The sequence below is a fragment of the Cololabis saira genome, chromosome 12, assembly GCF_033807715.1.
Source record: "Cololabis saira isolate AMF1-May2022 chromosome 12, fColSai1.1, whole genome shotgun sequence".
Classification (NCBI taxonomy): Eukaryota; Metazoa; Chordata; class Actinopteri; order Beloniformes; family Belonidae; genus Cololabis; species Cololabis saira.
Window position 1 is genome coordinate 42,115,465 of NC_084598.1, and position 25,750 is coordinate 42,141,214.

At 40.0% G+C, this 25,750-nt stretch overlaps 1 protein-coding gene across 1 annotated transcript in view; it reads right to left on the reverse strand.

Annotated features, from left to right (window-relative positions):
• Nucleotides 1-228: 228 nt before the first annotated feature.
• prex1 (phosphatidylinositol-3,4,5-trisphosphate-dependent Rac exchange factor 1) overlaps nt 229-25,750 on the reverse strand; it is a 176,035-nt gene continuing 150,513 nt past the window's right edge. The window contains exons 33-41 of the mRNA XM_061734902.1: nt 24,762-24,864; nt 17,830-17,973; nt 15,738-15,852; nt 13,605-13,671; nt 13,428-13,472; nt 9,918-10,093; nt 4,456-4,558; nt 1,435-1,502; nt 229-1,314 (exon numbers count right to left, since the gene is read on the reverse strand). Of these exons, the coding sequence (XP_061590886.1) occupies nt 1,272-1,314; nt 1,435-1,502; nt 4,456-4,558; nt 9,918-10,093; nt 13,428-13,472; nt 13,605-13,671; nt 15,738-15,852; nt 17,830-17,973; nt 24,762-24,864 (864 nt within the window). The 3' untranslated portion in view covers nt 229-1,271. The remainder of the gene's footprint in view (nt 1,315-1,434; nt 1,503-4,455; nt 4,559-9,917; nt 10,094-13,427; nt 13,473-13,604; nt 13,672-15,737; nt 15,853-17,829; nt 17,974-24,761; nt 24,865-25,750) is intronic.

Sequence of the window (25,750 nt, forward strand, 5' to 3'; positions counted from 1 at the left end):
TTTATTCTGGTAATTTTACGACTTTATTCTCATATTATTATGACTTTATTTTCGTAATTTCCATTTTTTTTTTGTCTTAGTTTGGCCCTAATACTCCGTCGTAGCAAGACAACATAAAAGCCAATTTTAATTCAGATGATGTCTCAGTTAACAGGAGACAATCCTTCAACTAGCACGTTTTGATTAATATATTAATAATTTAAAAAGTGATTAAATATCAATACTTTGCTGTTTGGTGACGGAGCACCGTGTTTATTTTACCTTTGTCCTGATTCTAACTTCAGTCCTTTCATCCCTTTGCATTTTCCCTGATGATTAATGCAACAATTCCTGAAGAAATCAGATTCCTTACACTTAAATAAAACGAAATACACACGCAGAAATCTTTTTCTTAAAAAATGGCATGCCGTTGGTCCTTTAAATACTGTTCAATATGTAGGCTGGAATGCTTTTAAATTCTTTAATACCTGATAAAGACTATGTAAGCCATAAAAACGCTTCTTCTGGACACAATAAATAGCTATCCTTCATATAATGCAGCAATACAGTTCTCACACTAAACCTACAGTAATTGCACAGTAACCACATGCAACGAGCTGAAGAAAAAAACAGCCCTTCCCCCGCTTTTAAAACCACCCGTTTGTCCCTCAATCCCTACCTCCATCTCTCCGCCTACTCTTTGACTTTCGGCATCGACTGTACACGCTCCGCTATAGCACACGAATGACAGAGTGATCAAGTATTCTACTTCAATTGTGGTCCAAACACCGAGCCCTGGGGAACGCCGGCCCACGCGGAGAAAAAGCGCCAGCTCTCCAGAGTTTGCAGTCAAGGGAAAAGTAGACAACATCGACATTTGAAGACGACAGTCAGCTACAGGTAGTTTGGTTAATAAAGTTAATAATACAAGCTCGGTTTGTGAGCTTAAATCACTCTTGACATCGTTCTTCCGAGGCCTCGTCCGGTTTGTTTGTGGAAAATCCTGTGCCAAGTTGTCGAGTCATTCGTGTCCGCTTTTCGTAGGACGGCTCTGTAATTTCCTCTGGTATATTTCACCAGTGTTAGACTAGTTTCGGTCCTCCGGTTGCATAAGTTGTCCTTGTGGTTGACCCGTCGGTTACTCTCATTGGTTATCTGAACATCTTGAGACTCTGGTGGTTTTCAGTCTGGAATGATCCCTGTTTCACTCGGAGGCGTCAAAGCTCTCCTCAAGTCTTTATATCCTCCACTTCTGCATTCTCTCCGTCCGTCGTGAATCGTCTGAAGTGCTTTTAGAGATCTCCGTCCGAAGGCGGCAAACACAGCTTGAAGAGCCTGTTGGAAGAGAAGGGGAAAAACCGTCAAATGAGAGGAATGCTCCTTGATTTTACGTCTATAAATGGAACAATGGAGCGTGAGTGGTGTGGGCAGAAGTGTCTGGTAATGGTGTCGTACCTCGGAGCTGACGGAGGCATCTGGTCCATTACCTTGAGATTTTTAGCAGAGAGCTCAACCCTTGCCCCCTGGCAGAACAGAAAATATATCCGATAAATCCCACTGTGACGATTTCAGAAATGGCACAAACTCAAAACGGCAAAATAGCACTGGTGGAACAATCACGATACACACAGATATTGATTAGACGACCCTACCATCATAGATCATGAGCTAAAGACTTAATGGACTGTTACGACCTAACGTAGCGGTACGAAGTTGAACGGTGTGTGTAGGATCTAGTAAGATGCATGCACTTATGACAAGATGGTGTTTTCTTAGACATAGCTTTCTTATTTAAAAAATAATAAAATATATGGACTCTCAGCAGCCCGACCAGCACTTATCCAGCTATGTGATTTTGTGCTTGTGTTGTTCTCTCAGATGTAAGTCGCTTTGGATAAAAGCATCTGCTAAATGACAGCAGTAGTAGTAGTAGTAGTAGTAGTAATAGTAATAGTAGTAGTAGTAATAATAGTAGTAGTAATAGTAGTAGTAGTAGTAGCTCCTCCTACATAAATTTATGAGTCATTCTATAATTAGGGGTACATGTCATGTCCATGGGCTGTATTTATCAATTTTACTAAATATTTACTTAAAGCAATGATCAACTTTATATCAGGGCACATTTCTCTTTCATTTAATACAAAAAAGTCAACAGATTCCATCATTTATTTTTCAAAAAATGCTTATTCTATACTGGATTTTGTTGTTTTTGTGCTGTCCGATTTGCTAAGTGTCAGGTGTGCTCTTCAGATTAACACTAAAATACATTTTTTTGTATTTAATTTCCATAATTATTTGTTCAAAATAATCATTAAAATATTAGAAAGGTGTTTTAAAAACTATTTGGTTCATGCATGTACATTAAATCATCCACTTTGTGTGTGTCCGAGAAATCTCTGTCAACTGTGTTACGCATTGAAAAAACCCCTATAAATCAGCAATGGTTTGCTCCAAAGCCACATGTCCAAAATGATATGATGTCCCTTCCTTCAGGGAGGGAGATTTGAAGACAGTGTGGTAAATTTCTACTCCTCCTCTTCAATATTTCATCAATATTATTGTGTGTACATAGAGTGGGTTAATTGATCGTCAACTGTGTTATCAACATGTTCTTGTGAACTTGCTTTACATGTTATTTTTACAAAAATACAGAGAAACTGTATAAAAACATGAGTTGATCAAGGCCATGTAGTGACAGGTCCAAGGTCTGCAGTTAGCACAAAATGCACTAAAATGGCCGAAATGTCAACTGTGTTACCCACCAACTGTAACACTGTAACACTGTAACTGTAATTAGAGTTTAAGCTTGGCAATTATCGAATTTAGCACATTTAGGGTGTATATTATGGAAACAACTAGATTTTTTATCAAAAAAGAAAACTGATTTTGTCACTTTTGGTTGATATGAAATGTACCCCTAATTATAGAATGACTCTTATACATACATTACAATATGTCCTAAATATTTGCTATATGTTGATATGACATTATTGAAATACAGGTACATTTATCTGGATGCCGTCCCGCCTTCGCACTGAGCGTCTTGATGATTTGCAATTACAGGCTGAGCCTACCGTTAGTTTTTAAACTGTAAAAAGTGGGGGGGACAAAAACATGATTTTGAAAAGTGGGGGGGACATGTCCCCCCTGTCCCCAGTGGAAATTGCGCCGTGGCACTCACGGCGTTTAGCGCAGCAACGGTGTGCTGCCACTCACTCGCTTTATTTTATAGCCTACCATTTATATACTATTTATACTTTTACTGTGACCACCAAATAATGTGGTTTTCCTGCCTCCACCTCATCCACAACATCTCCATCTCAGTCTCCGTGAAATTTAGTGGCACGGTGGCTCGATACTTCTCATTCATCCTGATGCAGCAGAAACAGACTGCAGGTGGCGCTGCACATGCTCAGCAGGCTCATTCATATGCAAATAAAGTCATGGACTACTTTGTATTGCCCATTTATGGTATAAAGTGGGCGTGTAGAGGGCGGGATAAGAGGGGAATTCACCTGCGCAACCTTCCAGCTGGACTGTGATTTATAAAGAGAACATTACGTGCAAGTGTGCGTTCACACGGTTTTATAAATCCGGATTTTTTTTTGCGCCCGCCATTTCCGGCGTTTACGTGCACTTTTAGTATGAATCCTACACACTCTTTTATAAATGAGGCCCCTGGTGATTTAATATTGGTAGGAACTTGATAAAGTAGCGTCTTCAGCCACGTTTTCACAGCTCTATTTACAGTTTTAGGAGGTGGCGTCCGACACTCGATGCCTCTTTTGAAATCAGTGTTGAAGCTTTACACTACCAACTTCTGAGCAAATATGTGCTCTAAAGTACAGAAATGTACTGTTTTTTTCATAAAATGTCAATTTTAAACCCTTTCTATGGAGGCAATAACATTTCTAACCACATGGGAACATGTAGATCTGCTCTGTTGAAACTATCCTCTCTATGTCTTGTAATACCACTCTGTACCTCTGGGGGTGAATTTTTTCACGTTTCTTACACCCCTGACACTTGAACTATCTTGTGACACGCTGCCCCCATGTTGACAGAAGAGCTCTGCCACATGGCTTTGGAGAGAACGTAAATGTCACTTAGGATTTGGGATGAAGATGTTTGGTGGAAATAATCTACCAAATATTTGTAATAAAAACCATGAAAGTACATTTTTCTAAAAATCGCATCTTCCATTTTGGGTCAAATCTCATTGTCTCGTATTTGCTGTTCTTAGACTTGAAGGAGACATTTATTTATTTATTTATTTATTTATTACATTTAGACTTTTTTCTGAGGTAGTCTGAGTACAGTCTTTCCCATCAGCCATGTTTGTGATGCTCTGGTCAGAGCAGGTGCTTTTGGTTGGAAGTGACTTCTTATACCCAAATAAATGGTTTGAAGCACAGAAAAAAAAGTGTTATTTCCCCACAATCCCTCCTCTTTGAATCCACTGCATGGGAGTTGTACCTGTTTCCTCATGATGTCCATGGTCTGCATGATGCAGCGCGGCATGAGCCCGTGGTTCCTGGCGAGGATCATCGTTTGTTCCAGCGTAACGCCGAGAGTGCACCTGAAAACGACAAGACGGGACCAGTTTGAGCACCGTGGAATAAACGCCGCCCGACCGGCGCTCGATGTAGGCCGTGGACTCGTTAACGGTGACGCCCCCCGACATAGTCCATGTTCCAGGCCAGATATCAGCACCACTCAAGGTGACAAAACTTACTTATGATTTTTGAAAATATCCATGTCTGTAGATGATATTCTGGTATGATAAACTTCCTGAGTGGCAGCTGGATCATAGTTATCAGCTCATGAAGTTCAGAAAATTACATTTTAGATGCTGCTGCATATCCTGGTTTAGACTCATGTACAGGAAATCTGTCAATGTTTCACAATATTGTCTTTGGTATCATTTTAAAGGGGGCCATTGAAGCATTCATTCAAGCTAAGATGTGAATCTTTCTGACCAACATAGAGGTCACTGCAGCTCTTTAAACTATAAACAACAAATATACACAATTTTCACATAAATGATATACTATCTTTTATCCCTGTGTCATCTAGGAACAACAGAGACACAAAATACAAAAACTGGAATACTCACAGGACCATAAGGATTCAGGAAATGTATCACATCTTAGCTTGAATGAATGCTTTAAAGGTATTGTGACATAATTTTTAACATGCTTTTAACACTATTAAAAGTCTTGGCCAACATCCCTCAAATGTGTCTAAAAAGGTGTAACAAGAAAAACTTCACTCCAGTACTCCATGCCTGGCTTTTTTTATGACGGTTTTTTTTGCCTGTGAAAAACGCTTCCTTTTCCCCCTTTCCTGTCAATCATTGCCCAGCCCCCCCCCATCCTCCACTCCTCCTCTCCCCCAAACGCCCCGCTAACAGCAAACAGTGGATCAATGGTATGTGATTTTGTCTTGCACACCGTCCACGGGCTGAGCCTCGATCAGAAGGAGAAAAAAAAGCAGAGCGCGGGTGGAGAGGAGAGACGTCTCTCTCCCTCCAGCCCGCGGCTCAGTGCTGATGGGCAGGGAGCTGGGTGGAGGGGGGCGGTGATTTAGCGGGTCTATACGTAACGGTCCGCCACCCAACCAGATGCGCCGTTTTTGCATAGTTATGCGGAAATTCCCAGAAAGCACACAATACACTGAATGTTAAAAGTTCGTTTTTTTTGGGTGTAATTGATGTCAAGACACCCAACTAAACACAAAAAATCTAGAAAAATTTGTTTTTCATGTCACAATACCTTTAAAGCAGTGGTTCCCAACCTTTTCCAACTCAGGGCTCCACTTTTATGTCTCAAAAATGTTCGCGGCCCATCTCCGAACTTTTTAATTCCCCCTGTTGCTAGCCAGCTATCCATCTTTATACTCCAGTTTCAGGTATCAGCATCAAACGTAAATAAGTCAAGTGCAATGCAGTCCCGCTGCAAAGAGGTCCGACCGATAACAACAAAAGTTCCTATTGCTCATTTGCTTGTCACATGTCTAACACTTGAAGGAAAACAAAACAAAATAATGAAAATAATATTTAAACATTTTCAATATCATTTTAAACATAACTGAGTTTTAACATTTAAATTTAAATGTATATTTTTATATAATTATACCCCCCCCCCCGCAAAAATCATACTTTTTTGGAAATGATTTGGCGGCCCACTTGCAATACCTTCACGGCCCACCAGGGGGCCACAGCCCACAGGTTGGGAATCACAGCTTTAAAGTGGAAATGAAACGTGCATGTTTTGGCACTGGTAGTGGTCAAATATATTTAAAAAACGACTTTGTCTAAAATCTGATTTTTTTTAAATTGTGAAACCCATAGAAATAACACATTTATTTTCGTAGTTTCTACCTAGTTCTCTGGCTAGCGAGCCGCCATCTTGAAGTGACGTCGGTGCTTACGTCACGGGGTTGGTTGGTGCTTTGAACGCTCTATTGGCAAGACAGGACAGCAAGTGGTTTTTGCGAAAGATCATGGATGAGGACGAGATTGAGAGGACTGTGGAGGTCAGCAACCCTATGGCTTATGCTTTTGAGCCTATAAGACGAGGGAACCGAGTGGTGATGGTTAGGGAGGAAGAAGTCGTGGAGGAGCCGGGTGTTTTGGGTGAGCAACACTACCTGGTGTAGGTGTGGTTTATGCACGGTGATGCCCACCGTGCCGGAGTGTATCTGCTGTCAATGATGTCAACGCATCAGAAACAGATGAAAACACAACTAAATATTAAAGCTGACGGCGCACCCAGAAACAGATGAAAACACAGCTAAACAGTTGGCGACGCAACAGAAACCCAGATGAAAGTGCAGCTAAAAACATTAAGGTGACGGCGCACCTACAAAAAAGTAAAAAAAAAAAAAAAAAAAAAGTACAGCACCATAAAGCATGAACTATAAAAACACCATAAAACTCAGATAGACTCACCGACCACACGTTTCAACTAGCAGATAGCCGATGCTACAATATAAACCCCAGCCAGATCTGGCGTCATTAAATTAAATAAAGATGTTCTTGCCTATTTGAGTCTGCGCCTCCCGTTTCGTCAAAGTCCCGGGCCAGTCCCCTCAGCCTCTGGTCTGTCATCAAACCCAGCACGTAAAAATAAATCCTTCAAAAAAAGGGAATGCACAGTGCGTACGGGATTCCGGCTGGCTGCGCCGCTGCATTATACAGTTTAATGCACTGGTAATATGCGCACGACTTTGATCTTTTTTTTTTTTTTTTTTTTTTAACTTTTTTGTAGGTGCGCCGTCACCTTAATGTTTTTAGCTGCATTTTCATCTGGGTTTCTGTTGCGCCGCCACCTGTTTAGCTGTGTTTTCATCTGTTTCTGATGCGTTGACACCTTAATGTTTATGTTTGCATCTGTGTGGAGGTGCGCATAATAATGTCACCATATCTGGAGTGCGCCGTGCGCACGTTATCCAATTTGTCACTGCAAAGTTTTGTTTGAGGAAAAAAGATTTTTGAAATACTTATTGGTAGTGGCAGTTTATGGAAATGGACTGCTTTGTCCCTGCCCTTAACCCGGTAAAATTCATTATTACACCCAGGAGCAATGCAATAATGACCTCCGACTTGTCTTCTTCTGTCCTGTCGTGGCTCTTCCTCAGTCTCCATCTTGTCTGTCTGTGAAAACTGTCTCCGTCTTTGACTGTCTGTCAAATTATCTAGGCTACCTCTTTTACTCTATTGATCACTAATATAGATCACTGTCTTTATATATAACCGCAGCAGCAACCTCAGCACGGGCCCCAGTGCAAGATATATTGACGGGCCCTAAGTGCATGTTACTAATTAGCCGTACCCGCGCAATCACGCACCTGCATGCATGCGCTCACCCCCACTATGAGGTCTATATAGATTTTACCAACAGTTTGTTAAATTTTACAATCAAATAAATGACTTGGGTTATTGTAGCCTATTATAAACTTTTTAAGAGGTCAAGATTCTAAATGTAACAGCCCAGCTTTGACTCACCTGCCAACAGTCTGCAGGTGAACAAACCTGACCATCGCATCAGACAGCACGGGAGGAGCTGTCTAATACATGCGGTGCTGAAATGACCACAAAATCATTTTTCTTACAAAGTCAAGAGTGCATCGCTACATGATAAAGCTTAAGGCAAGAGGAGATAATAAACATTAAGTCAACAATAGCATGACAAGACAGAAGAGAGATTATTGTTTTTGTTTTTTTACACTTTATTTTAAGATCTTCCGACCAAACCGCAACAGTGCGTAACGTGAAAAACAGACCTCTGCTGTAGGCTATATTAGACTAATTCCTTGAAAAGAAAAAAAATCTAAGAAAAGGTTCTTAGAATATGAACCTGAGGTTTAACACAGGGTGTAGCCTACTAAACAAAAGATTAATTTATAAGTTCAGTGAAACGGCATCTTGCGAGCCTTGCGCTGGGCAAAATCCTGGATTACATCCCCAAATGTCCAACTCCCTGGCTCTTAAATTTTCAATGGAGAGGATAGCTAAGCCACTCAGCCGCTCCTGCCCCATGGAGCTCCTCAGGTAGGCCTAAATCATTTTTAACTTTGAGAATGATCTCTCAGCTGACGCCACTGTCACCGGCAATGTTAAAAACAAGAGGAGCGCAGATCGGGGGGCTTTTTTTTGCGCGCCTCCTTTGCAACCAGAACGCGTATTTACGGTGGTGACTGCCGCCCATATGCAAAAAGTACATTCAGTCCCGTCCTTGAGTGCCAAACAGACACCAGTTGAAGCGGACGGTGTGCTGCTGCAGGTTGCAGGCTGCTGCACAAGTCCACTGCGGCGCCCGCTTGTTGTTCTGCAGAAGTCGGGGTTTGTTAAAGCGACGAAACGACGTCGTGCGTCCTCGTTTGGCTTTAAAGCCTGAATTATGGTTCTGCGTTAAATCGACGCGTAGCCTACGCCGTAGGCTACACGGTACGTTGCGCATCGCCGTGTACCCTACGCCGTAGGCTCTGCGTTGGTGTAATGCGGAACCATAAATCAGCCTTTAAATCGTTTCAACGAGGACGTATTTCTCAAATTACTCCCAACTTTCTGCTTTCGGCGCTGCAGTTTTGATAGGCTGTGTTGGCAATTAGTGTTTGGCACATTCCTGACAGAGCTCGTCGTTTGTGAAAAACCACCACTTGGGACTTTACCAACGGTTGGTTTCATGATATCTATAGGAGTAATACGGCAGGTCGCACGGGCCCCTGTGCGTCCCGGGCCCCAGTGCGGTTGCACGTGCTGCACTGACTATCCCTACGCCACTGTATAACGGTCTTTATATGTCACTATCTCTATCTATAAATGTCTATCTTTCTCTATCTGGATCTTTTTCTGTCTCTATCTTCCTCTGTCTCTGTCTCTGTCTCTCACTACCTCTACCTCTACCTCTGTCTGTGGACTCCCGTGAAGCTAACCAACCCCGTGACGTCACGGCCAAGATGGCGGCGTCCGTGCTATGAAAGCTATAACGGGAGTTCTTTTTATTTTTTATTGTATTACGTTTTTCATGTTTATTACATAATTGGTGAATAGAGTGGATATCCATTTAGCAAATAATGTATACTTGACTGACTGCTTCATTTCCACTTTAAAGGTCCCCTTTAAAATGATACCAAAGACAATATTGTGACACATTGACAGATATCCTGTACATGAGTCTAAACCAGGATATGCAGCAGCATCTAAAATGTAATTTTCTGAAGGGGGTTTTAACTTCATGAGCTGATAACTATGATACAACTGCCACTCAGGAAGGTTATTATACCAAAATAATCTACAGACATGGATCTTTTCAAAAATTATAAGTAAGTTTGGTCACCTTGAGTGGTACTGACAAGTGAAATTTTGGGCTCTGGCCCCTGGACTAACAGTCCACACTAGCAGTTTGATAATGACGTGGTGGTGCCGGGCTGACCTCTGCATGCCGGTTCCACACATGGTGATGTGGCAGGCCCCCAGGCGGTTACACAGCTCCGACGACACGCAGAGCACGCTGACGCCCGACGGGTGGCCCTGGGCGCTCGGCCGCGCGTTCAGGTACGACTGCATCAGCCGACAGAGGTCGTCCAGGGTGTTGAGGGGTCGCAGCAGCTGCGAGGATGGAGAGGCAGAGGGTGAAGAGCGGGCAAGACCACTGCTCACAACATAATCACATCCCATAACAGGCCGTCTTGGCAAGTCATGTAAACTACTAAGAGTTCCTGAAGTGGACTCATCACACTGCAAAAACTCAAAATCTTAACAAGAATATTTGTCCTAATTCTAGTTAAAATGTCAAATTTTTAGTCCAAAAAAATCTCATTACACTTAAAACAAGACTCATCACTGGAAAAAACAACAATTTTCACCTGTTTCAAGTAGATTTTCACTTAAAATAAGTAGAAAAGATTTTTTTGCTTGTAGTAAGAAGATAAATCTTGTCCTGGCAGATTTTTCTACTTATTTCAAGTGAACATTTACTTGAAACAGGTGAAAATTTTCAAATAAGTTATTTTTCTGGTAATGACTCTTGTTTTAAGTGTAATGAGATTTTTTGACTAAAAATTAGACATTTTAACTAGAAATAAGACAAATATTCCTGGTAAGATTTTGAGTTTTTGCAGTGCAGGTAATTTTTTACTTATATAGATTCTTCACTTTTTACAAATATATCAAGACAAGTACAGTATAGAAATGAAACTGAAATGAAATTGGAAAAAAAAACACGAAGAAAGTTTGTTAAACTACTTGGGGAAGGAGTCTAACTGACTTGTAAGATGGGGGACCAGCAGACACACAAATGTTTGTCCTTAGAAAGATGATGAAAACCTGAAAATGACAACATCTACGTCTGCACTATGTTCTAGTCAGTTTTAATTACTGGGAATCTATCGTGGCTACGGTCAGTTCGGGGAACTAGAACTCAAGTTCATATGAGAGCAGTTTACAACCCCAAATCAGAAAAAGTTGGGACAACTTGGAAAATAAATATTAAAAAAAATATATATTTAAAAAAACAGCAATTCTGAAATTTGCTCTGATGTTTATTTCTATGCAAACTATATGAACCCCAGATATTTCATGCTTTGTCGTAACTTCATCTCTTTTGTTAGCAGTCATCCATTTTTGCATTTCAGACCTGCAACAACGTGAGTTCTTCTGTCTATGGAGGATTTTTTGTGCCAAAATTAAATAAATAAATACATCATTAATCAATTAAAATGGGAATTAAATATATCATGAATGAATTAAATGTGTCATTAATTAATTAAAATTAGAATTAAATATATCATTCATTAATTAAAATACAATTCATTTTAAGTAAAAAAATATATTTATTATTTCAGCATTTAATTAATTAATGACAAATTTAATTTATGATTTCGTGTTGTGTGTGAATCATGAAATGTAAAACTGCATTAAATTAATTAATGACACATTTAATTAATGATTTCGTGTTACTGCGTGTGAATTAAATGCTGAAATAATAAATATATTTTTTATTTAAAATTAATTGTATTTTAATTAATTAATGACATATTTAATTCTAATTTTAATTAATTAATTAATAACACATTTGATTAATTCATGATATATTTCATTCCCATTTTAATTAATTAATGATGTATTTATTTATTTAATTTTGGCACAAAAAATCCTCCATATCTGTCCCCCTTCTTCCTGCAAATTCTTTCCATTTCCAGGAAGATCTCCTTTATTACATTTATTCAATTCAAAATTGTCCAATAATCTCTGATGGGGACCATTCAGGTCAGTCCAGCCCATGTAAACTCTTTTCCTGCAGAATGGTTGTGGATTACATAACTGGAAAGAAAACAGGACTGTCCTTGGGAAAGTTATAGGCAGCGTAACGTGGTTCCTACTTCTACTGAAAACAGAGCTGGAATACTGATTAATCTGAGCCCAGACACTTCCCTCAGTGGGCATGCATCGCTGCCCACTGAGGGAAATCCCAACCTCGTCCTTCCTGCCCTGAAATGACCTCTGATTCATTTGCTTGTTTTATTGTGCTGCTTAACAAATGCTGCTTTTGTTCCCTACAGTCATCTGTTTGAAATGTTTCCATTTCTTTTTCTTTAACCTTCTTTTTCACCCTTTTTTTTTAGGGGGGGGTCTATTACTACGACGGAGTATTAGGGCCAAACTAAGACGAAAAAAAAAAATTGGAAATTACGAGAATAAAGTCATAATATAATGAGAATAAAGTCGTAAAATTACGAAAATAAAGTTATAATGTTGCGAGAATAAAGTTGTAATAGAATAAAGTCGTATTATGAGAATAAAGTCGTAACATTACGAGAATAAAGTCGTAACATTACGAGAATAAAGTCGTAACATTACGAGAATAAAGTCGTAACATTACGAGAATAAAGTCGTAACATTACGAGAATAAAGTCGTAACATTACGAGAATAAAGTCGTAACATTACGAGAATAAAGTTGTAATATTACGAGAATAAATTCGTAATTTACGAGCATAAAGTCGTAACATTACGAGAATAAAGTTGTTATATTATGAGATTAAAGTCGTAATATTACGAGAACAAAGTCGTAACATTACGAGAATAAAGTCGTAATAGAATAAAGTCGTAACATTACGAGAATAAAGTCGTAATATTATGAGATTAAAGTCGTAATATTACGAGAATAAGGTCGTAACATTACGAGAATAAAGTCGTAACATTACGAGAATAAATTCGTAATATTACGAGAATTAAGTCGTAATTTACGAGAATAAAGTTGTAATATTACGAGAATAAAGTCGTAATATTACGAGCATAAAGTTGTAACATTACGAGAATAAAGTCGTTATATTATGAGATTAAAGTCGTAATATTACGAGAATAAGGTCGTAACATTACGAGAATAAATTCGTAATATTACGAGAATTAAGTCGTAACATTACGAGAATAAATTCGTAATATTACGAGAATTAAGTCGTAATTTACGAGAACAAAGTTGTAATATTACGAGAATAAAGTCGTAATATTATGAGAATATAATTTATGACAACTCTTTTCCGTGTGTAAAAATGAGGAATATTGAGCATCTTCTGAAGTTATATTTATATATTTATAATATATATAATTTTACGACTTTATTCTCAAAATATTACGACTTTATTCTCGTAATTTTACGACTTTATTCTCATAATTTTACGACTTTATTCTCGTAATTTCCTTTTTTTTTGTCTTAGTTTGGCCCTAATACTCCGTCGTATATTACAAATTTGAGATTCAAAAGAAGCAGAAGTGAAGCAAATTTCAGGATCACTGCACTTTTCTTTTTTGTGCTGCATTTTCCCAGCTGTCCCGGCGGTTTCTGACTGGGGGTTGTACGACGTGGACGTGTTGGGGTTAGTTGGAGTTAATGGGGAGGTCTCTGCAAAGACACGGGGGTTTCCAGGGGAAACCAGTTCATCTTACTTTGGAAATGCTTGGTTGAAGGTCTCTAACTTCAAGGCCCAGTATCTGTGCTTGCATTTATATCCAGTCACAACATTATATATCAAAAATGACTTTTGTTACAAGAACAAGACACAGGTAACGTGATAAAGCTCAGAGATTGCAGCACGAGCAGCCGGTGCATCCGTGTATATTTACCTGGTCTATCTTCATGGCTGCAGAGTTGGAGTCCGTGGGCAGATTGGACTTCTCCAAATAGAAAGCTCTGTGCAGAGAAAAAGCAGATGAATTTCATGACCTGTACTGGTTATTTGCTGCGTTTGAACATTTTTAACTTTGTGTTCTGTAACGCGTTTGTTCGTGAGCCGAGTCAGACGGCAGGAGGAGAATCAAAGATCCAAGGACGACTTTATTATCCCCGACCGGCACTTTGCTGTGCAGCTTCCAGCAGAACTGATATATAAACGGCGGCTGTAGCAGAACATAGATCATCTTTGGCTGGTGCTGCATTGATGAGTCATGTTCTGGGAATGAATAAACTTAAACTGTATCAGAAACCAAGGTTAGTCCAGAGAGGCTGGAACACACTCAGACATTAAAGAACGCTAGAAGGTTTTGCACTTCAAGCTCAGATCTTCATGTCACGGGGGGTCGGCCGATATCGCAGGGCTCGTTTATCAAACTACACTTAGAAGTAGGGTAAGCAACTAAATAAATAAACATATACAAGCATGACTGGACATAGTTTATCTTGGAACACTGGAGGGAAGGGCTAGTGTGTCGCGATTTGTTTCAAATGACAAAAAGTAAAAAAGAATTAAAGCTGCAAGCAGCGATGAACGGGCCCTCGCGCAATTTGCACTAATTAAGGTCAAGGACTCAAAACTAAGTCCGATGACACCACCCACGACTCTTTATGTCAAACCATTCAAAAGTTATAGCAGAAAATAGGCACAACTAATCAGAAGAAGGGGCGGGGCTAATTCAGGCCAACGAAGGTCAAGGACCCACAACTCTCTATGTCAAACCATTCAAAAGTTATGGCAGAGAAAAGTTTTCTAGGGGGCGCTGTTGAGCCGTTAGGCCACGCCCATTAATGCAAACCATTAAATCTTAAATTTATCGTCAGGCCTGGCTTGCATGCAAAATTTGGTGACTTTTGGAGAACTATCATATATGGACCAATCAGATGAAGGGAGGGCGCGCTTTTTGGCGTCTAGCGTCGCCACGGTAAAGCTTTTGAAAGAGAAAAGTAATGCGTGTGGTCGCAGGATGGAGACGCATATTTTGATGTATAACACACCTGGGTGCACGTTACGGTTCGGGCCGTATTAACGGCCGAAGGAATGGCATAAATTGCGCCAAAATTACACGATTAATTCAAAATGTTCAAAATGGCCGACTTCCTGTTCGGTCTCGGCCATGGCGCCAAGAGACTTTTCTTTAAGTTGTGTACTGATACAGGTGTGTACCGATTTTCGTGCATGTACGTCAAACCGTATTGTGGGGCTTGAGGCACAAAATTTTCTAGGGGGCGCTGTTGAGCCATTTTGCCACGCCCATTAATGCAAACCATTAAATATCAAATTTTTCGCCAAGCCTGGCTTGCATGCAAAATTTGGTGACTTTTGGGGCACGTTTAGGGGGAAAAAAGGCCCTTCTTTTGTCAGAAGAAAGAAAGAAAAAAAAAATTCCTACAGATACAATAGGGCCTTCGCACTGTAAGTGCTCGGGCCCTAAAAATGACAAAATATGTGACTTACTCCAGAAATCTCTTACCCCACCTTTGAAAAGGCTCCCAAACAAAGGTTTAAGTCAGATACAAATCAAATGTGTGAATCGGTTTTACTGATCAGATATCGGCTTAAATCATTTATTTGTCCTGCTCTCCACTGAAATCCTCAACCGCTCCTGGACTGAAACGTGAATCTAGCTTTGCTAAACAATTCACCAAACTCCTTTAATCTGATCTTGGAGAACTTTATACACCATTTTAAAATGTAAAACAAAACAAGCAAATATGCATTTTCTGCTTTTTAGGTGATATGAGGCGAGGAGTTCCTGTTTTTAAAGGCCACATTCATGATGGTGGAGGGAGAACGTGAACGTGCACGGTGTGACAGACAAGTCAAAGCCTGCTCTTCCCTCCAGAGCTGGTTGGGTTTGGAGCTACGACATCAGAGCGAAAGGACAGAAACTCCCTTCAAAATTCCTTCAGGAAATGTTCTGGTTGGCGTAAATACCCAAGAATCTCTGCAGCTTTAATGTGGGGAACTAAACCCCGACTGGTGCTGGTACTGAGACGCTGTGAAGCCCCGCGGAGCCGCGTACCTGAGTCTGCGGTAATGCGCCTTGACCTTCTCGAAGGAGACGGCATTGATGCGCTGCTGGAACTCCTCCATGTGCATGTAGTCCTGCGGGGACGCTCCCTCGGGACGCTCCAGCGCTGCAAAACAAAGACCAGGGGGTTTAAACGACACAAGAAGGAGCACTTTTATAGAAATGTAAAGCCTTCCCTGTTTAAATCTACTTCAGCCTACTTTCTGCTACTCTTTTTATGATGGTTTGAACTTTGTAATTGCCTTTTTTCCTTTTGAAACTGCACTGTGCCTGCTAAATGCAAGGTAATGTGATTTAATGTGAATGCTCTCACTCTCGGATGAGTCTGTGTGGTTTTCACAGATGAGGGCAGAAACAAACTTCTAAACCTGCATCATCACAGGAGGCCCTGCACTTCCCCACTTCTCCAAAAGAGGGCGATGTCCCCCCACAGAGCCGCTCCAAGGCTCTAAGAGCTGTAAACACTGCCAGCTCTCTCATTGGCATTAATGCTTCAACTAGCACTTAGGGCTGGAGAATGAGTGGTTGCTTGGCCGGCTGGCCTGATACCTTCCCTTCACACCAAACCAGAGGAGACTGATGGACAACTAAGAGGAGACGATGAGAGTGCAAAGGTGCAAATGGCCAATAAAAGGCTCCAGCCTAACTTAATAAGAGCACTAAAGCTATCAGCAGATGTGGATGTGTGAAACAGGGAGGATGGGGGGGTGCAGGGTGTTTTCAAGTGATTCCAGTCTATGTGTGATGCATATGAGGGATTGGGTTTCTTTGAAATGATGTTTGGTGCAACTACGGAAGAGTATTAGGGCCAGGCAGGAGAAAAATTAAAATAATATTTTAGAGGAGGAAGATTTTTTTTTTATTATTCGAGAAAAAAGTCGAAATGTCGAGAAAAAAGTCGAAATGTCAAGAAAAAAGTTGAAATGTTGAGATTAATGTTGAAATACAATTTCGAGAAAAAAGTCGAAATGTCGAGAAAAAAGTTTAAATTTCGTGAATAAAGTTGAAATGTTGAAAAAAAAGGCGAAATTTCGACTTTATTCTTGAAATTGTATTTCAACATTAATCTCGACATTTTGACTTTTTTTTCGAAATTGTATTTCAACATTAATGTCTTTTTTTTAAAACTTTTTTCTTGAAATTGTATTTTAACATTATTCTCGACATTTCGACTTTTTTCTCAAAGTGCATAATAAAAAAAAATCTTCCCCTCACAAATATTTTTTCTCCTGCTTGGCCCTAATACTCTTCCGTAGTGCAACTGCTTCTGCCAGGGACGATTTTATAATTGAGATGTATGTATATATATATACAGAGGTGTCAAGTAACGAAGCACAAATACTTTGTTACCTTACTTACGGTAAGTAGAAATCTTGGTTATCTATACTTCACTGGAGTAATTATTTTTCAGACGACTTTTTACTTTTACTCCTTACATTTTCATGCAATTATCTGTACTTTTTACTCCTTACATTTTAAAAACAGCCTCGTTACTCTATTTCATTTAGGCCTTTAAATAAAAACTATCCAGTTAAATTGCTCCATCAGGATAGAGTGAATTTGGTTGTGGTTGTTTCAGATGTTCTTGTCCAGTTTTGTTCTTACATCCGTTCCCTCAGATTCCTGCAACTAAACTTGGATGTTCATTCCAATAAAGGTTAGGATAAATGATAACATGAACATGAAGTTTGACTTTTTGCACCATTACAATACTTATAGGCAACTAGTCATCATATCTCCTGCTCTCTGAAACACATGTTAATGCTCAATAGTACACATATATGCTTCTTTAATATATTTGCATTATACTAAGATTCATTCATTTTCAATGGCTTTTGTCCTTAATGGCTTTTTTCCCCCTTACATTACTTTTACTTTTATACTTTAAGTCGTTTTGAAACTAGTACTTTTATACTTTTACTTGAGTAAAAAACTTGAGTTGATACTTCAACTTCTACAGGAGTATTTTTAAACTCTAGTATCTATACTTCTACCTGAGTAATGAACGTGAATACTGAAGACACCTCTGTTTTGACACCCTCCCAAAGCTCCCTCCCCTCCCTCCCTGAGAGTCAGGTCTTACCCCGGGTGAAGAGGACGGTGTGCAGCTTCAGGCTGCCGCCGTTCTGCAGCCGGCTGGGCAGCTCGCTGAAGTGGCAGCTGTCCAGGTACATGGTGACCCTCAGGGCGTGTCTGCTGCCCTCCACCTGGTAGCACACCGGCGTGTCTGCGGCACAAACACAACAGACACATCAGTGACGGGGACAAATCCGGCTGTCACAAGCACTCGGTGAAAACAGCTGTGAAAAAGCTTTATGGAGCCGCTCGGTGGCACAGTGGGTACACTGCAAAATTTCAAAAAGAATATTTGTCTTATTTCTAGTTAAAATGTCTCATTTTTAGTCAAAAAAATCTCATTACACTTAAAACAAGAGTCATTACCAGAAAAATAACTTGTTATTTGACCATTTTCACCTGTTTCAAGTAAATTTTCACTTGAAATAAGTAGGAAAATCTGCCAGTGGGAGAAGATTTATCTCCCACTGGCAGAGTGTGTTTTTGGTCCAATATGGCTCTTTCTACATTTTGAGTTGCCGACCCTTGCACTAGATATTTCAGTAACACCTCCCGGTGTTCATCTATCCCTCAAAACTGCACCTACGACTCTAAACGCCAGCACAGCGAAGCGCAGGATCAAACACCAACTGTTGTTTACAAGAGAAAGACATTGGAAATATTAAGACCTTATTATGTTTTCCCTCAAAACCAAACACCGGTCTGTGTGTCAGTGAACCGTGGTCGTCCAGGGAAGTTCAGAGAAGCTAGAGAGGGTTCAGGCGGCACTCGGAGACATAATGACTTAATGACGTGGCTCCGTGTTTATGGAAAAGAAAAGCGTTTCTTAAAGTAGCTGCTGCAGCGTCCCAGCACCTGCACATGTTTGGAGCCGGGGAGAAGCCGTACGTGAGGGGAGAGGTCAGGTCGGTGTCAGCGGCTCGTGGCAGAGATCGGTGGGCGGGGCCAGATTAAAGCATGAATAGGCCCCATTCAAAGAAATGAGGAAGAAAGTGTCCAGTTATACTAAAAGCCAGTTCAAGACAATCTATTTTGTGAGAGCAATCCTCGGTTGATATTAATGTTGTCTTTTTAAAACATGAATGTGCTCGGCACCGACACCACTCTGCACTAGGCCTGTGTTGAAAAAAATCGATTTCCCAATTCTAAATCGATTCTCATATTCATTCCTAAAAATCGATTCATATGTCTAAAGATCGACTTTTTTTTCTTTTTTTTTTTCTTTTATTTATTTACTGTATGTCTTTTTTTTCATCATTACATTACGATTTTTGGTTATTTTTTTGTTTATCCCCAAAAAGGAATATTTTGTTGGACACGAGAATAACTGGTCCCATGTTTTTGCCTTTAAATATGTTTAAAGGTATGAAAACATTAAAGTGTTAGGTTATTATTGCATAAATTGTCTATATTTCATTACTTTATATACCGTCTTGGGGTTACATTTGCAAAAAATGCTAAAAACCAAATGCTTAAAAATTAAAAACCAAAATAGACCGAAAATGGAACAAATAAAAACAGAATGTGGGAAAAAATAAAACCGATTTCATCCGTCTCTGTTTTCTCCCTGGATCTGTTTGGTAATTCTGACCCACGATGTTTCTGAAAGCAGTTCTATCAGCATTCTGGGAGCTGATTGGTCCTTACAGCATCATTAGCTGCAATACTTGCTGTTGAATCTCAATATAATACTAGTATTAATATGTTGCATAACTACAGTCATATAATTCATGCAACAGCTCAAAAAACAGTTTTAATAACACTAACCCAAATCAATATCGGAATCAAATCAAATCTTGATAATCGATTCTGAATCTTAAGAATCGAATCGATTCTTGACATTTGAATGGATCCCCAGCCCTACTCTGCAGAGCCTGTCGGTTTCTAAGCACCACCGCTGCGGTCCAATGTGGATGAACGAGAAGCGAAAGCATTTGAAAACAACTTGGTAAAGCACAGATTCACTTCAAGGTTTGTTCCTCTGGGTCACTACATATCTTCCCCTGACTCACCGAGCTCATATTATATGGTCATCGGTGGAAGATAACCAGTACTGGAGTTGAGGGGGGATGAGGGGGGACGGCATCCCCCCTGAAATAAAAACAGTCAAAATCATCCCCCCTTTCATCCCTTATGTCATTTCATCAATGAATGTGGTTTTACTGCTATTTCAACATTTAGAGTCATCACCAGAAAAATAACTTATTTGACAATTTTCACCTGTTTCAAGTAAATTTTCACTTGAAATAAGTAGAAAAATCTGCCAGTGGGAAAAGATTTATCTTCTTATTACAAGCAATAAAATTTTGTTCCAATGGTGAAAATTGTTGTTTTTTCCAGTGATGAGTCTTGTTTTAAGTGTAATGAGATTTTTTTTACTAAAATGAGACATTTTAACTAGAAATAAGACAAATATTCTTGTTAAGATTTTGAGTTTTTGCAGTGATCCATTTTACTTATCCTGTGAAGGACAGAGTCATATTGATAAGTTCAGAAAAGTGTTTTTTATTGTTGTGTTTTGATGTATTTGATGTAAGCCCAGTGGATATTTAAAGCTTACAGAAGGCTGCATTTAACTGCTGCTATGTCATTCCTGCAGTATTTCTGCAGGTGTTTTGGTCACTGCTATTATTTGTAATATATTATATTATTTGTAATCAGCACAAATTATCTGTCCCCATATGATAAAATCCACCATCCCCCCTGATTGTTTTTTTACAACTCAAGTACTGAAGATAACACACACACGCACACACGATGGCGTAAACGACAGCGTGGAGACGCTGAGCCCGGCTGACTTTACTCCTCTGTATCAGAGTCTGTGTTTAATAAAACCACGACCAACATGTGCAGGAGGAAACCAGGAACTAAAGTTATTTCCAGGGGAGTTTTCAACCTGTTTCCACTTGTGCGTGAATGCTCAGCGTGCATGGACGGCAGAGTTTAGTTTAGTTTATTTAGCAATATAAGACAAATTGAACAATAAATGTAAAAACATTGAAATAACATGCAAGGAAAGGAAGAAGCCTGGTGGGTTATATAGAATCCTTTCCTTATATGAATAAAAAACAAAACAAAAGCTACACAAGGGGGAGTAAAAAAACGCAAAAGAAAATGTAACTCAGATTAAATAATAAACACTACGAAAGATGAAACAATAAGAAAGTTCTTTAAATGTGTTTTGAATATTGGCAAGGATGGTGATGATTTAAGAGATTTATTGAGTGAATTCCACAAGTGGGGGCGTCTGAAAGTGATGAAGGATTGATGTTTACATGTTCTACAAAACGGTAAATTAAAATCATCTTTGTGCCTCGTGGCATAAGAAAGAATATCGGAATTAACACAAAAAGAATTATGAAAAGAAGAAGGAAGATCCGATGCGTTTTATGGTCGTACGGTGAAAGATGGGTGAAGATGTCTCCTGACTTGAGGATATGAAACACTAACATGGATGTGGTTAAGTTCTGTTTTCCAGATCTATGCAAACACTGTTTTAAAATGAGGATTAGTGCTTTTATAAGTCGTGATTGTATATCCTGTCCGCATCATTTAGCCACTGCTTCATATCACCATATGTGGCCATGTATGTTGTTTTCAATGGATTTTAATAACTGTAGATGAAAAGTAGTTGTGTTACACAACTTATAAGCAGTATTATGTTTCTCTAACTGGTAAAACAATATGTACCTCGTGATAATTTATGGATCGAGGGGGATTTGTATGTGCAAACGTTTTCAAGCAGCGGAGAAACACGACCTTTCCTGCGGCCCCTCTGGGGTCAGCGCCGTTTGCTAGGAAACCCATCGAGGCCGGACCTCCGCAGATGCATGATGGGTAGTGCTTAGCCGCCAGCTCACCGTAGATCAGGGGTCGGCAACCCGCGGCTCTAGAGCCGCATGTGGCTCTTTAGCGCCGCCTTAGTGGCTCCAGGAGCTTTTTGAAAATTTTTTGACCTTTTTTTTAACTTTTTTTCTTCCTTTTTCCTTTCCTTTTTAATCTCGATATTTCGACTTTTTTCTTAACATTTCGACTTTTTTCTCGAGATTGTACTTCATCATTAGTCTTGACATTTCAACTTTTTTCTTGACTTTTTTCTCGACATTTCAACTTTTTTCTCAACATTTCGACTTTTTCCTCGACATTTCGACTTTTTTCTCAACATTTCGACTTTTTTCTCAATATTTCGACTTTTTTCTCAGCATTTCGACTTTTTTCTCAATATTTCGACTTTTTTCTCGAGATTGTACTTCAACATTAATCTCGACATTTCGACTTTTTTCTCGACATTTCGACTTTTTCCTCGACATTTCGACTTTTTTCTCTCGACATTTCGACTTTTTTCTCGACATTTCGAATTTTTTCTCAAAGTGCATAATGAAAAAAAAAAATCTTCCCCCAGTTATAACTAATATAGATACATGCAGCATATGTTGTCTTCATCTAAGGCTGATACAAGACTTTTCACAGCTCCAGACATATTTGTTTTTTGTGTTTTTGGTCCAATATGGCTCTTAAACATTTTGGGTTGCCGACCCCTGCCGTAGATGCTATTAGCAAATCAATACAGTCCACCGATCTCTGACGCCACAAACCTCCGACCTGCACTGCAGCAGTCTGCACAGACGTGCAGCTGCGGCGAGGAAGCTCCGGCAAAACCTTTCCTTTTTAAGCATGTGACAACAGGCCTGTACTGAAATGTAAATCCATGCATGCCTGTCATTACTGATCAATATAATATAGGTGCGGTACAGCAATACGTGTCAGTATACAGTTTTTTTTCTGTTCTACTTTTGTTCAGTCTGCAGCTGAGCATGAATCAAGAACAGACCATTTCTGCCTCATCCACAGCTTTCCTGTTGGGCTGAAAGTGCTTGTAGAGCTTTTCCTTTGAGCAGCGATCGCTGCCGGCCACATTGAGTCTGCTGAACAGAGAGACCGCTCCGGTCTTTTGTCTGCTGGTTCTCACATTTCCAGTGACCCAGGTACCTTTTAATGAATGCAGATGCTGAAGTTTCTAAAAGCCACACACACACACACACAGCCAGGTCTTAAATCTTACTAACGCAGTCCTGTGAAGATGCACATGGAGGCTAATTTAAACCACCTTGGTGCTTTCAGGGCTTGAGTTGATCGTCTGATACAAACACTCAAACAAACGCTCTGACCTTGAGCTGCTCGGCAACACAACAACAATGTAAAGTGCATAATCCATTTAATGCCGTCGTGCTGCAGAAAGCCTTTGTTTACTGTTGCACAAACTGCCCGTAGTAGAATACTGCACGTGTTTTAAGTAGTTGAATGGGCTTTTTTTTCTACACTTTTTTCTACACTCTACAGCTCAGGGGCCTCATTTATAAAAGAGTGCGTAGGATTCATACTAAAAGTGCACGTACACCCAAAAGCCGAAAATGCCGGGCGCAAAAAAAAATCCGGATCAATAAAACCATGTGCAGCACACTTACACGCAATGTTCGCTTTATAAATCACAGTCCAGCTGGAAGGTTGCTCAGCTGAATCCGCCTCATATCCCGCCCTCTACACGCCCACTTCATACAGAAAAATTTTATGTTTTTGCATATGAATGAGCCTGCTGAGCATGCGCAGTGGCTTCCTGCAGCCTGTTTGGCTTCAGAATGAATGAGGGTGTCCAGCCACCGTGCCACTGAATTTCACTGAGATCTGAGATCGAGATGTTGTTGATGAGGTGGAGGACAGGAAAACCACATTATTTTGTGGTCACAGTAAAAGTAGAAAAATAAATAGTATAAAATACAGCGAGTGAGTGGCAGCACGCCGTTGCTGCGCGGAACGCCGTGAGTTCCCCGGGCGCAACAGGGGGTACATGCAAAAAATCATGTTTTTGTCCCCCCCACTTTTTACAGTTTAAAAACTAACGGTAGGATCAGCCATTAATCAATACAAATAATCAACACGCCCTGTGCGAAGATGATACGAGAACGGCCCAGCAGCCCCGCTTCACCCCCTGCTCCCCCTTCCCCCCTCCCATCTCCCCTTAGAGCTGCTCAGGGCTGATTTATGGTTCCGCGTCACACCAACGCAGAGCCTACGGCGTAGGTGCGGGTCACCGCGTACCCTACTGTACGCCGTAGGCTCGGCGTCGTTTTAACGTGGTACCATAATTTAGGCTTACACCCGCACGTAAAGGTTTCACGCGCGCGTAAAACTAATTATATATATAAAAAAATCTGTGTCCCTTTAGGGAAGAAATGAGGGGCTCCGTGGAGCCCCTAAACGCTCTACGAAGCCCCTCATTTGTTCTGTCCTAAAGCGGTGGGTGAAGGAGGTTCCCGGCGTGTCACCGCGGCTGCAGCAGCAGCAGAGTCCTGACTGACGCTGTGTTTCAAACACAGAGAGACACGATCAGCGCTATTTTTTTATAAGTCTGACATATGTTGTGATATGTGATGACATTATTAAGAGTATGACATGAATCTGGCTTCATTTCACCACCTCACCGCCTGTGTCGCCAGTTCCCCGTGTCTTAAGTAAATTCTTACGGGAGGGTCCGGGTTGCCGTAAAGATAAGCAGATTTTTCGGTTACTTTTTTCTTTTTAGATCCCAGCCTTTGCGTAGAAGGTGGCTTCCGCATCTTTCAAGCCCTTTTTGTGCGCAAGAAACCTTTAAAGATGAGGCCCCAGATCAGTAGTTAGCCTTTGAAGACAATAAGATTTAATGACACGGTTTTCTCTCGTTAAAGATGGTTTATGAAGCTTGTATAATATTGTTTAAGCACTCCACTCAGTGACGCCGCTGAGGATAAAATATGGGCCAGTAAAAGTGCGTTTTGAATGGCAGCAGCTTACAGACGTCCTCATCACAGAAAGCTGATTCAGAGCTGATCAAACCACAGCTGCTAATTAGTATCTGCGTGGTTTGGGGGAGTAAAGCCGGCCTTTGTTGACGGAGGGTCTTACTTGCAACGAGATACTCGTCCTCCAGTTGCCTGAAGAACACAGTGACTTTGTCCAGGTCCAACAGGGCGGCCTTGGTGTCCTCCAGCGTGGTCCGCTCCTCCTTCTGCCAGGAGCAGAGAAAGAAAGAAAGCTCAGAAAAGGCCCCAGAAAGACAGTGTGGATAGTTCTGCAGACAGATGCATGGACAGTTTTGGCAGTTTGGTTACTTGAATCAACACGAGGCAGTTGCAGAAACGCAGTTGCTCAAAACATAAATGTGCCTTTCACAATTTTCAATTAAATTTTATGTATAGCGTCTATTACAGGGGTCGGCAACCCGCGGCTCTAGAGCTACATGCGGCTCTTTAGCGCCGCCCTGGTGGCTCCTGGAGCTTTTTCAAAAATGTTTGACCTTTTTTTTCCTTTTTTTTCCTCTTTTTTTCCTTTTTTTCTCTTTTTTTTAATTCTTTTTTCATTTTTTTTTCCTTTTTCCTTTCCTTTTTAATCTCGACATTTCAACTTTTTTCTCTAAATTTTGACTTTTTTCTTGACATTTCGACTTTTTTCTCATGCTTTATTTTCTTTTTTCTTCTTTTTTTCCTTTTTTTCTCTTTTTCTTTTTTTATTCTTTTTTCCTTTTTTTCTTCCTTTTTCCTTTCCTTTTTAATCTCGACATTTTGACTTTTTTCTCTAAATTTTGACTTTTTTCTCATCCTTTTTTCTTTTTTCTTCTTTTTTTCCTTTTTTCTCTTTTTCTTTTTTTATTCTTTTTTCCTTGTTTTCTTCCCTTTTCCTTTCCTTTTTAATCTCGACATTTCGACTTTTTTCTCAACATTTCGACTTTTTTCTCAAGATTGTACTTCAACATTAATCTCGAAATTTCGACTTTTTTCTCGACATTTCGACTTTTTTCTCTAAGTGCATAATGAAAAAAAAAATCTTACCCCAGTTATAACTAATATAGCTACATGCAGCATGTGTTAACTTCATTCTAAGGCTTATACAAGACT